At 64.5% G+C, this 11681-nt stretch overlaps 1 protein-coding gene across 1 annotated transcript; it reads right to left on the bottom strand.

Annotated features, from left to right (window-relative positions):
* Positions 1 to 4373: 4373 nt before the first annotated feature.
* Mab21l4 (mab-21 like 4) lies at positions 4374 to 11419 on the bottom strand. The gene is made up of 5 exons (XM_076866346.2): positions 10933 to 11419; positions 7934 to 8159; positions 6316 to 6469; positions 5267 to 5623; positions 4374 to 4592 (listed from the first exon to the last, which is right to left on the bottom strand). The coding sequence occupies exons 1-5, from the start codon at positions 11417 to 11419 to the stop codon at positions 4374 to 4376; spliced, it is 1443 nt and encodes a 480-aa protein (XP_076722461.1).
* Positions 11420 to 11681: the final 262 nt, after the last annotated feature.

Here is an 11681-nt window from a genome sequence, read left to right as displayed (position 1 = left end):
GGGGAAGGGGCTTCCATCCTGGGGAAGGGCTTCCATCCTGGGGAAGGGGCTTCCATCGTGGGGAGGGGCTTCCATCGTGGGGAAGGGGCTTCCATCGTGGGGAAGGGGCTTCCATCCTGGGGAAGGGCTTCCATCGTGGGGAGGGGCTTCCATCGTGGGGAGGGGCTTCCATCCTGGGGAAGGGCTTCCATCCTGGGGAAGGGGCTTCCATCCTGGGGAAGGGGCTTCCATCGTGGGGAAGGGCTTCCATCGTGGGGAGGGGCTTCCATCGTGGGGAAGGGGCTTCCATCGTGGGGAAGGGGCTTCCATCCTGGGGAAGGGCTTCCATCGTGGGGAGGGGCTTCCATCGTGGGGAGGGGCTTCCATCGTGGGGAAGGGGCTTCCATCGTGGGGAAGGGGCTTCCATCCTGGGGAAGGGCTTCCATCCTGGGGAGGGGCTTCCATCGTGGGGAGGGGCTTCCATCGTGGGGAAGGGGCTTCCATCGTGGGGAAGGGGCTTCCATCCTGGGGAAGGGCTTCCATCGTGGGGAGGGGCTTCCATCGTGGGGAGGGGCTTCCATCGTGGGGAGGGGCTTCCATCCCGGGGAAGGGTTTCCATCCTGGGGAGGGGCTTCCATCCTGGGGAAGGGGCTTCCATCGTGGGGAAGGGGCTTCCATCCTGGGGAAGGGTTTCCATCGTGGGGAGGGGCTTCCATCCTGGGGAAGGGGCTTCCATCGTGGGGAGGGGCTTCCATCGTGGGGAGGGGCTTCCATCCCGGGGAAGGGGCTTCCATCCCGGGGAAGGGCTTCCATCGTGGGGAAGGGGCTTCCATCGTGGGGAGGGGCTTCCATCGTGGGGAAGGGCTTCCATCGTGGGGAGGGGCTTCCATCGTGGGGAGGGGCTTCCATCGTGGGGAAGGGCTTCCATCGTGGGGAGGGGCTTCCATCGTGGGGAAGGGCTTCCATCGTGGGGAGGGGCTTCCATCGTGGGGAGGGGCTTCCATCCTGGGGAAGGGCTTCCATCCTGGGGAGGGGCTTCCATCGTGGGGAAGGGGCTTCCATCGTGGGGAGGGGCTTCCATCGTGGGGAAGGGCTTCCATCGTGGGGAAGGGGCTTCCATCGTGGGGAAGGGGCTTCCATCGTGGGGAGGGGCTTCCATCCTGGGGAGGGGCTTCCATCGTGGGGAGGGGCTTCCATCGTGGGGAGGGGCTTCCATCGTGGGGAAGGGGCTTCCATCCTGGGGAGGGGCTTCCATCCTGGGGAGGGGCTTCCATCGTGGGGAAGGGGCTTCCATCCTGGGGAGGGGCTTCCATCCTGGGGAGGGGCTTCCATCGTGGGGAAGGGCTTCCATCGTGGGGAGGGGCTTCCATCGTGGGGAGGGGCTTCCATCGTGGGGAAGGGCTTCCATCGTGGGGAGGGGCTTCCATCGTGGGGAGGGGCTTCCATCGTGGGGAGGGGCTTCCATCCTGGGGAAGGGCTGCCATCGTGGGGAAGGGCTTCCATCCTGGGGAAGGGCTACTGGTGGCTGTTTTTCTCTGGGTGGAGAAGTCTTTCCGACGCGAGGTTGTGAAACGCCTCCCTCTCTCCTCCTCGGAAGCGCTCTGGTGCACGTCCAGGTGCAGCTCCGAGCTGCCCATGTCCCATGCGGGGTGCGTGGTCACCCAGAGCACTGCCAGCCGTCCTAGCCACGTCTGCTGAACAGACAGACTGCTCTCCGCACCCGACTGAGTGGCCGACTGGATGGAATTCCACTGACCAAGCCGGTCGGGACGTCTGGCCCCTCTGTTCTGTTTGAGGCAGGGTTCTTGTGTCCTCTGAGGTGTGGCCGCGGTAGGGGCCCTGAGACCCACGGGCACAGGCTGCAGCGCACGGTGCCTCTGAGAGACTTTCCCATGCTGTGGAAACGTGGGGTCATCTTGTCTCTTCAGAATAGCTCACTGGTGTTGGACAGGAGCTGCCCCCGATCTAGGCACCAGGGTAAAGATGGCAGAAGAGTCACCAGACTGTCACAAGTCTCCGTCCACGAGCCTGAGTCAGGAAGGGTCCAAGTCTCTGCAGTGCTGCCGGCCCTCGCGGCCGAGCCCTTCCCGTGTGTCTCAGGCTCGTCCCCAGGTGTCTGGTTTTTTGATGCTGTTTTAAGTGGTGTTTCAGGACTCCGCTTCCAGTCACTTGTTGGTGGTACCAGTGCAGTGGTCTCTGTGTTGGCCTTGTCTTCTGACCTCGCTGCGTGCAGCAGGCCTGGTGGTCTGTGTGGGACCCTCTGGGTCTTCTAGGTGCGCAGTGAGAGGCGCACAGGCAGGGGAGAGCCACTCCCCGGGCAGCGGCTCTTGGCCACTCAGGTCTCAGGGCCTTGGGGATAGGAAGTCCCTGCTTGCTCGAGTGTCCAGCTCGTTGGTCCTTCAAAGCCAGGGTCTCCTCTGTGGCTTCCTGTTGTTCATTCTCTGTTGATTTCCACTCCGATTCCACCGGGCCCTTGGCTGGACTCACGTTGGCTGTATTCTCTCCCTTTCCTTTATAGGTATTCTCCACTGTTTCAACCGCCCTGTGCTAATGCCCACGCCCTTGGGCTCCTCCTCTTTCCCTGGCTTCTCGTGGCAAAGCTTTAGGTAATAGACCCGAGACATCTTTTCTGACTTGAGCACCTAACGCTAGGAACCCCAGCTCTTCTTTGGCTCTATCTCCCAGAGTTCACCCTGTGGCTGCTGTGACCATTCGAAATACACCGAGGTGCCCTGGTGACTTCCCCCCAGACGCCCTGTGCTGTGCGTGACACGTGGGGACACTGGAACACCTTGCTTTTCTCACTTTGTCTGGACATCATATTGTGGTTGTCCTATGTCGTGGGACTGTGCTGAGATCCGCGGGGAAGGCCACAGTCGTCCTGTGACCCGCCCCTCTAAGCGCTTCCGTGGGTCTTTGCTTCCTGTCGAGTGCTGGGGGGTGTCCAAGGGGAGTGCTGTGCCCTTCTGCCCTGCGCTCTGTAGGGTCTGAGGGCGGGAGGGCTTGCGGAGAAAGTGCCCGTCTCATCACAGAGAGCCACCCGGGCATCATGACAGGTCACCTGCTCCTTGTGCTCCTGGCCTCGGGCACTTGCCTCCACACAGAATGGACAGACAATCTCCACTTCTGGGAGGACTTTCCCTCCCCACTGTCCTCTGGGAACACTGAGTTGAGAGGGTCCACTTTGGGTGGCCCCCGCAGAGCAAGCCCCCCGGAGCCAGGACACGTGGGGACACTGGAACACACAGGAAGGCCAGTGTGCCAGTGTCCTCAGATGCAATGGCAGGTTGGTCCAGCCCACTGGGCTTGCCCGGAACTGTCCCCACCGCCCTCTTAGCCTGATCCTGGAAGGACCATGACCATTGTCCATGGATCGCTGCATCCGCCGCGGCCACCCCAAATGCAGGACCCCTGGGATGAGGGGCAGCTCAGACCAGAGGGCGGCTTGGCACCACCTGGCCAGGGCCAGTTCCCTATGAGGCTGACACCCTGCTGATGCCCTGGCTCCAACCTCAGCTCCCACGCGGGGTTGCCAGATGCCACCTGGCACCATTCCCGGGACTCCCTGGGCTCTGTGGCGGGAGGGCGGCATGTTCCGCTACGGAGCCCACTGTGCTCTGGCCCCATGCAGCCGACAGCCTCCCCGTCACCCATGACCTTCCTGAGTGGGCGCCTGCAGCCTCTGCCATTCACCGAGGCCCTGAGCACCGTCTTGCTCCTTGTGGTGGGTGGGCGAGGTCCCAGATGCCCTGTCCCCAGGACACAGGACCCTCCCTGCCCTGCAGCGCTCGAGGCCTGGCTCTGGCTGCCACCACGTGGCTACTCCGCTCACCAGGCCTCTGGGCCCGGGAGGAGGCTGTTCCCATCCAGGGTCCTGGGTGGGCTGCCAATGCCACCAAGCAGCTGCGGAGGATGCATGGTAGAAAACGTCCCCTGGGCTGGGGACAGGGAGGCCACGGACTGCAGGCAGGTGGCAGCGGGCTGACAGGGCTGTGGGCTGGGCAGTCAGCAGGGAAAGAGAAATGTGGCAGAGGGGCCTTCCCCAGGGAGGGGCAGGTGGACAGGGGGCAGCGGGGGTGGGGCCCCTGTGAACTGCAGGAGGCGACCCTGAGGGAAGGCCACGGCAGAGAATGGAGACGTTGGAAATGGTCGGCACACAAGCCTCCTCTGCCTCCAGGCCTCTGTATTTCCACTAGAGATACAGAAAGTGGGGCCCCTGCGGGGTGTCGTGGGGTCAGGCTCAGTGCTCACCACCACGGGGCCGCCTGCCGCCAGGCACGGAGGAGCCACCACACGTCCCCATGCAGACACTGGGTCTTCCTGGTGGTGCCACCTGGGGCAGCTCCATCCTAGGCCCCTGGCCTGGGGGACACAGTGCTGCCTGGCACTGACTATCACAGCGGCTCCTGGACAGACCGAGGACTCCCGGAGCAGAGTCCCTCCACCACCCCCTCAAGGCGAAGCCCAGCCTCTCCACACGTCCCAGGAGCCTCTGTGGGGTGGCAGAGCCTGGGGCCCAGCTCAGCTCTCTCAGCGCCCAGGGTCTTGGTCTTCCGGAAGATGCCCTGCATGGCCGAGATGCGGTCCTTATCCTGGATGTTGAAGACCTGGAACTGCAGATGGGCAAGGAGAGAGGGTCACGGGGAATCCGGGCCTTACCAGCCACAAGGCCTCACAGGGCCCAGAGCACAGCTGGCCCTGTCCTGGGCTCCTCCCTCACCCCGTGAACCAGCCCGCAGCCCTCCTCCTCACACGTAGGCATCCACCACTAGGTGCTGGCTGGAGGCTTCTGGTCACCAACCAACCCCACCTGCCAACCCAGAGGCTGGACTGAGGTCCTCCCCTGGCCAGCAGGAGGTGGGGCCGGGGAGCCAGGAGGCCCACGTGTCCTAGAAGGGGGTGACAGTTCTCTTGGGGTGATGTGAGGGCTGGCCTTTGCAGGGGATGGGACTGGGCTCTGTGGTGGAGGCAGCTGGTGAATCAGGCCCCAACAGGGACGGCCACACCCAGGGGAACAGGCAGGGCCTCTGAGCAGTGGCTACCCAGGGGAAATGGTCTCAGAGATGCTGCCCTGCTTCTCAGGGAGTGGCCTGGGCTAGGGGCCACTGCTGAGGGGACGCTCCATGGACCCGGACCCCCAGTACTCACATATGCCTCCACCTCTGCCCAGAGGCCTGACCCCACCCAGTCACCCTGGGCTCCTGACCTGGCGGGTGTAGCCAGGGTGCTGGACCAGGCTCTGTCCCCACCCTCACGCGACTCTGGGCCCTCAGCCAGCTGTGCCCACCTTATCCAGCAGGACGTCAAAGTAGGCAGTGGTCCAGTAGGTGGGGTCACTGGCAGGCAGCTGTAGGAGCGCCTTGACCCCGTTGTCGATGCGCGGCGGGGGGATGCGGCCCAGGTGGGTGACGTGGATGCGCAGGGAGATCTCTGGCTGGCTGGCGAAGCGCTCCACACGCTGGTAGACGGCACTGAGGTCCAGGCCGCAGCCACGCAGCAGGTTGTGCCCGGGGCACAGCGGGTGTGGCAGGTTCCTTGTGGCCAGGCAGCAGAGCAGCACCACCAGAACCCGGTACACGGCCCCCTGCAGCTCCGCCCAGTCCTCGGGCGCCGGGAAGAGCACCGAGGCCCACAGCAGCGCCATCTGTCACACAGCCACCACCTGCTGCTCCGAGGGCTGCCTGGGACCCCACCCACTCTCTGCTCCTCCACCCCGCTGGGCCCCCTCTGGACTCCTCTTCCCACTGGGCTCCCCTGAGGTCCCTCCGCCGGGTCCCCGTGCATGCGCCCAGCCCAACCCCGAGGCCCCCTGTGCAGCATGAGCAGTGTCCCTCCTGCCCGGGCCTTGCCTGTTGCTCAGCTGAGTGCTGTGCCCTCAGGCCCCTGTCCTTCCTCCAGCCCCCAGGACCACTCAGCTCAGTCTGGGAATCAACAGTCCTTGTCCCCCCAACCTTAGGCAGAGGCCTGAGAGGGCAGAGTGGCCTGAGGTCACATGGGAGACCCTGGACAGAGCCATGGTCTGAGGACAGGTCAAGACCTCTCCCTGAAACCTGACCAAGCAGAGGTCCCTCATCCCTGCAGCACACTCCGGGGGGGGGGGGCTGCCCTGGCAGAAACCCCAAGACCCCACAGCCCAGGAATGGCACAGCTGGCCTCACGGGAGACAGCGGGCTGCAGCCTCACCCGTCATGCCCCCCAGGATCCAGGCCTCGCCCCCAGAACCTGGAGTCCTCCAGACACGGAGCCCACCCCAGGCTGCCACCAGTGGGAGCTGGCACAAGGGACATTCCTGGTGCCCTGCCCCTGGCTCCCTGGTCAAGACTCAGGCTTGCCTACCTTCAGGTGGTCAAAGGTCAGGCCAGGGCTCTGGCCACCGTCCCTCCAGCTCTCATGGTTCACCCGGTCCAGGATGCAGAGGCTGTCCAGGCGGTGGCCCTGGAGGGAGCCCAGCACACTGAGCAGCTGGGTGAGGGGGTAGCCAGTGGAGGTCCTGGAAGCCCAGACCACTCCATCAGCCGGGGCTGCTCTCGGCTCCAGATTCTCAGTTTATCACCAGAAAGAAGCAGCCCGGCTTCTGTGGCTGCCCCCGCTGGAGGCTCCTAAGTCTGCCGGTGGCCAAGCTGGGCTTCAGCCTGTTCTCTGGGGACCTAGCTGGCCCCTCACTTTTCTTAGGAACTGACCCGGGGCTATTTATGGTGGACACCCAGTCTTCATGCACTCCCCTCCAGGGTGAGGAGTGACGTAGGTACCTGTGGCCAGCCTCCTGGCCCCTTGAGGGGCAGGACAGTGTCTCAGACCTGCCTAGGTAGGGCAGCAGCTCCTGCTCCCTGGGCAGCGGTGACAGTGGACCCCTGGCCTAGGGGCAGGCCAGCACCCCCGGGGGTCCACTCAGGAAGCCTGAGCCCAGCTGCACAGGCAGGCAGCGGACAGCAGTGGGCCAGGACCCCCACCTCAGTGTTCACGGTACAGGGCATCCTAGCCCCGGGCGCTCACTGTGTGCTCGCTGACCCGACCGAGGCGCCGAATCTCCACTCTGGAGTCTCCATCCTCAGGGGTCCCTGCTGCAGAGGCTCTGGGCACTAGGACCCGGGTGGCCTTTCTCCCGTGTTCACAGAAGATGCCTCTGTTTGGCCCAGGCTTCACCTCCCTGGGGCGAGGGGTCTCTCGGGAATCCTGGCCACAGCCCTGCTCTGCACGGGGGCCAGAGAGTGGGGTGCCTACAGGAGTCCTGCCGGACGCCCCAGGAGAGCACAAGCAGTTCTGTGACTGTCACTTGAAATGGCTTGCAATGTCACTTGCAATGTCCCCTTCCATCATGTGAGCCGTCACCCTGGCCAAATCACATCTCCTGCAGGCGGGGGCCAGTCAGATGGGATGGAACTTGGTTTCTGGCCCTTGGTTAGGGTCTCAGAGGTCTCAGCCTCGGCCCCCTGCCCTCTCACAGACACGACTCAAAGGCAGGGGCCTCACCAGGATCACAGGCTCCTGGGGACAGAGATGGGAGGTCCCCAGGAGGGGCTGGTGGAGGTTGGGCCGGTGGGGCAGGGCACCTATAGCTGAACACCTGGGGCGGGAGCCACCTGGAACCAGCCCAGAGGGAAGGTGCCAGCAAGGCCCACGGCGTGACGGGACCCTGCTGTGACCCGCAGCAGCCGGGACGCTCCCTCTCATGGAGGGCCCATCCCACACAGACTCTGCTGGCCACCCCCCACCTAGGAGGGGACACAGCTGCACCTCCTCATGTGGCCATGGGCCTCCTGCTCTGGGAGAGTCCCGCTGGCTCCTGAGTGTCCCCAACGCCCAGGAGCCTCAGTGTGAAGCAGAAAACCCCTGGGAGGGTCACACAGGGTGAGGCAGGGCCCACAGACGCTCCTGCCCAGGTGAGGGAGGCCCCAGGGTGCAGACCCCCTCCTGCCTGCTCTCCAAGACCCAGAGACCCAGCAAGGGCACCTACCTCCAGTGCTGGGGGCTGGTGGGCACCAGGTCCACCCCGTGGCCCAGGATTCTTCTCAGGGTGCCCTCAGGGAATCCGGGCATCAACTGGACCCTCTCCGGGGTGGGCGCGCCTGGCTTCCTCCTCACCACAGGCACAATGTTAAAGCGGATCTTCCTCCAGCCGCTGGACACCAGCAGAGAGAGGTGCAGCTGCTCCTCACTCAGACTGGCCGCGTTCAGCGAACCTGCAACAACCCGCTGTGGGTCAGCTGCCCTCTCCTGGGCCTGGCCCCGCCTACAGCTGGGACACTCCACCCTGGACGCCTCTGTCCAGGCAGGAACCACAGCTGGGTATGAAGCTAGCCACGACCATGGCTGACCTGATGACTCTGGGGCCAGTGGTGCCGCTCCACTGCAGGCTCTGCCTTGCCGGGCACCTCCCTCAGCTGGTGGCCCAAGCCTGCCAACCACCCGCCCAGACCTGTGGGCTGTGCCCCATGCCTGTGACCAGGGCCCACCTCAGGACACACTCAGTCCCAGGAGCAGTGGTGGACCCCGCACTGCCCCTGGCCCTGCAGGCTGCAGGCTGGGCTCTGCACGGCAGTGCTGCAGGGCCTCCCTTGAGCCCCCTGGCCCTGGGCAGGCCCTGGGCAGCTCAGAGCCTGCAGCCCTTTGCTAGTGGCCATGACACCCCGCTCTGAGGACTTGTCTGTGCTACCAGACAGACCAGGGACCCAGCAGTCTCCAGGAGAAGCTGTGGGCACTCTTGGCCCTGCACTCCTCAGCCCCAGCTGCCAGGCCACCAGCAGTGCCTGGGGGTCAGTTCGTCCTTCTATGTAGCCTGTGGCCAGGGAGGACAGATGGACGTGACAGTCCAGTCCTTTGCTGGAGGCAGTGAGGAAGGGACACCAAGGCCTTAGTTGCTCCTTCTCCCGCCAAAGCCAATTAATGCCAGAGAAAGAGAGGGAGCATGTCCCAGGGGTAAGAGGGCACGGCACCACTGGCTCTGACCAACACAGGCCAGGCTGGGCAGTCTGCCTTCCCCTCCGCAGCACTGTCCAGCAAGAGTGCCTGGGTCAGGGGCCAGGATGACAGACCTGCTGGGAGCAGCAAGTGCCACAGGGAATCCCCGGACGAGATCCTTGGAGAAAGGCCTGCAGTGAGCGGACAGCTGTCCACCTCACCCCAGGAAGGAGCCTGGCCTCCTGCTGTGGACCCTCAGCACCTTCCTGCACGCTGCACCTGAGCACTTGCTGGGCCACTCCGTCCCATGTGGGCCTCAGGTTCCCCCTCAGCAAGGAACAGAAAGTGGCCCCCTCCCTCAGCAGCCACCAGGGCCACCGCGGGCAGCTCTGCCTTCTTGTCATGCCTTGGTCACACGTTGTGCCTGTGAAACGGCAGCTTGGAGGGCAGCCAGCCACACCTGCACTCCACGGGCCACGCAGCCCTGGCTGGTCCCACCGGTTCCAGGGTGGGGGTGGCTGAACTCTGCCACCTGGCCGTGGCCTTCCTTTTACGGAAGGTACAGGAAGCAATGCCTGGCTGTCCCCTGCTCCCCGCCCAGCCCACCGCAGGGGACACCACAGGAGTGGATGTACTCTCGGCAGGGGTGACCCACGTGTGAGGAGGGGCCCCGAAGCTAGATCACCCTGGTGTGGCCCCAGAGCCTCCCATTCACCCAACAGGGAGCTGTCCCCCAGGGGACAGACAGACGCTCCTGCCCAGGTGAGGGAGGCCCCAGGTGACCAGCTGGGAACACCGTGTGGACGGAAGATGGAAAGAGCCCCACCTTACTACTTCTGCCTGTAGTTAAGAGAAGGCTCTGGGAGGCAGAGGGGCAGCAGCAGGTCAGACACCTTATCATAGTCTCTGGTCACCCCAGAGGTCAGTCCCTTGCCTGGGAGCACCCACTGGGCAGTCTGGAGTAGAGCTGCCCCCGGAAACTTCCCTCTTGATGCTTGTTGGTCCTGCGGCCCAGCTTGCAGCCTGGCTGTGCTGGATGGCCTTCCTGACCTGCAGGAAGCCCAGAGGAAAGGGGGGTCCTGGCAGCCCAGTGGCCGAGGACCCAGATGTGTGGCCAGACCAGGTCTCCATGGGCTGGGCAGCCTGGATGGGCCCTGTGAGGTGGGTTGACCACCCCACGCACTGACCTCACAGTGTGTGTGAGGACAGAAGACCAGGGAGGTAACTGGACAGCAAATCCATGGGAGGTGGCAGCCACTACTGTCCCTCCCCCCCAAAAGCAGGACATTCTGTCTCAGTGCCCAGTGCCCTGCCAGGACAGCCTGAGTCCTTGCTCTGACCCAGGATGACGGGCCCCATCCCTCAGGGGTCACTGTTCTCCCCCACCCCCAGCTGATGGAAACCCACTGCCCAGGCCTGCAGGAGCCCTGCTCCCCGCCCACAGCAGAGCCCGCCAGTGGAGCCTGAGGCCAGGCCACTTGTGCCTTTGAGAGCACCAGCCTCAAGCCTGCTGTGTCCCAAGACATGAGTTAGCAACTCGCCCTGAGTGGAAACAGACCTAGGCACATGTGTGCCCATGTGCACCCACGTGTTTCACGTGTGCACAAGCACGTACACAGATGTGCACACACTTCACATCCTGCACACTCACAGCCTGTGAGCAGAGGCTGAAGAGCGGACGGTCCTCATCGCCATGGGCCGCAGCCACAGCCCAGAACGCTGGGACCCTGGTGGCGCCTGCTGGGCATGAGGGTTCCAGGCCTTCACAGGCACTGCCACGGAACCCGGGTCAAGACCACTCCAGAGCCAGGTCACGTGGAAGGCAGAAGGCTTGTGTAGAGGGGCTCAGGGCCAGAAGGGCCACCGAGTGGTGACAATCATGGGTACCACATGTGCATGTGTGTGTGCCTGCGATCCCTGAGGGGTGGTGGCCGCCTTGTGCACCTGGACGTAGGACCACACACATGTGCACACACTGTGTGCATGGTGGGCAGGCACACCTCAAGAGCACACCACGTGCACGCCCATGCTCACAGCACGCGGGGGCTGCCATACCTGGCGGGATGAGGCTGTGGTGCCTGCAGTGCACAATGGCAGCCACCAGCAGGTCCCTGAGGACACGCAGGACCTTGCCAGGCACGATGTGGCCACAGCACTCTGCATCGCCCTCATCCTCAGAAGGGCTGAAGACGTCCTCCGTCCTCCACTGCGCCAGGCCCACTGCTTCCCGGGGGACGCCCAGGCGGCAGAGGGCAGGGCCGTCCCCCGGCTCCGGGGCCCCCAGCTCCTCGATCAAGAGAGCCTCAGTGTTCACTTGCAGGGGCACCTCCATGTCCAGCGGGTCCTCCGAGGAGCGCAGGGAGAACTGGAAGGCCTGCAGGTCTCGGGAGTAGTCCACAAGGAAGCGGGGGTCCAGGGCATGCACCCGCTCCAGCACCGCGAGCAGCGCGTTCTCCGCACGCTGGTAGTCCTGGGCCCGGGGAGCTTCCCGTGAGCGGATGGCATGCAGGTAGTGGTGCCACAGGGACACCTGCGCGGCCATGGCTGGGGACAGCTGTTTCTGCAGCAGCAGCAGGTGAGGGTGGCCCCTGGGGACCTGTCTGCAGGCCGGTGTAGATGGCTGGGAGGAGATAGCCGCTGCCAGGTGAGGAGAAGTTCTGCAGGTGGGGCTCAGCAGGCAGGAGCGCGGTGACAGGCAGAGCGGAGGGTGAAATAGCTGAGCAGAAGCCAAGGCTTTGAAGTGAGTCAGTCCCCGGCTCCCAGGAATGTCACCGGCCCGCCCAGGGAGGGAGGCTGGGCCTCTC

The sequence above is a fragment of the Callospermophilus lateralis genome, chromosome 9, assembly GCF_048772815.1.
Source record: "Callospermophilus lateralis isolate mCalLat2 chromosome 9, mCalLat2.hap1, whole genome shotgun sequence".
NCBI classification, from domain to species: domain Eukaryota; kingdom Metazoa; phylum Chordata; class Mammalia; order Rodentia; family Sciuridae; genus Callospermophilus; species Callospermophilus lateralis.
This window is presented reverse-complemented; position numbering and strand designations above follow the sequence as displayed.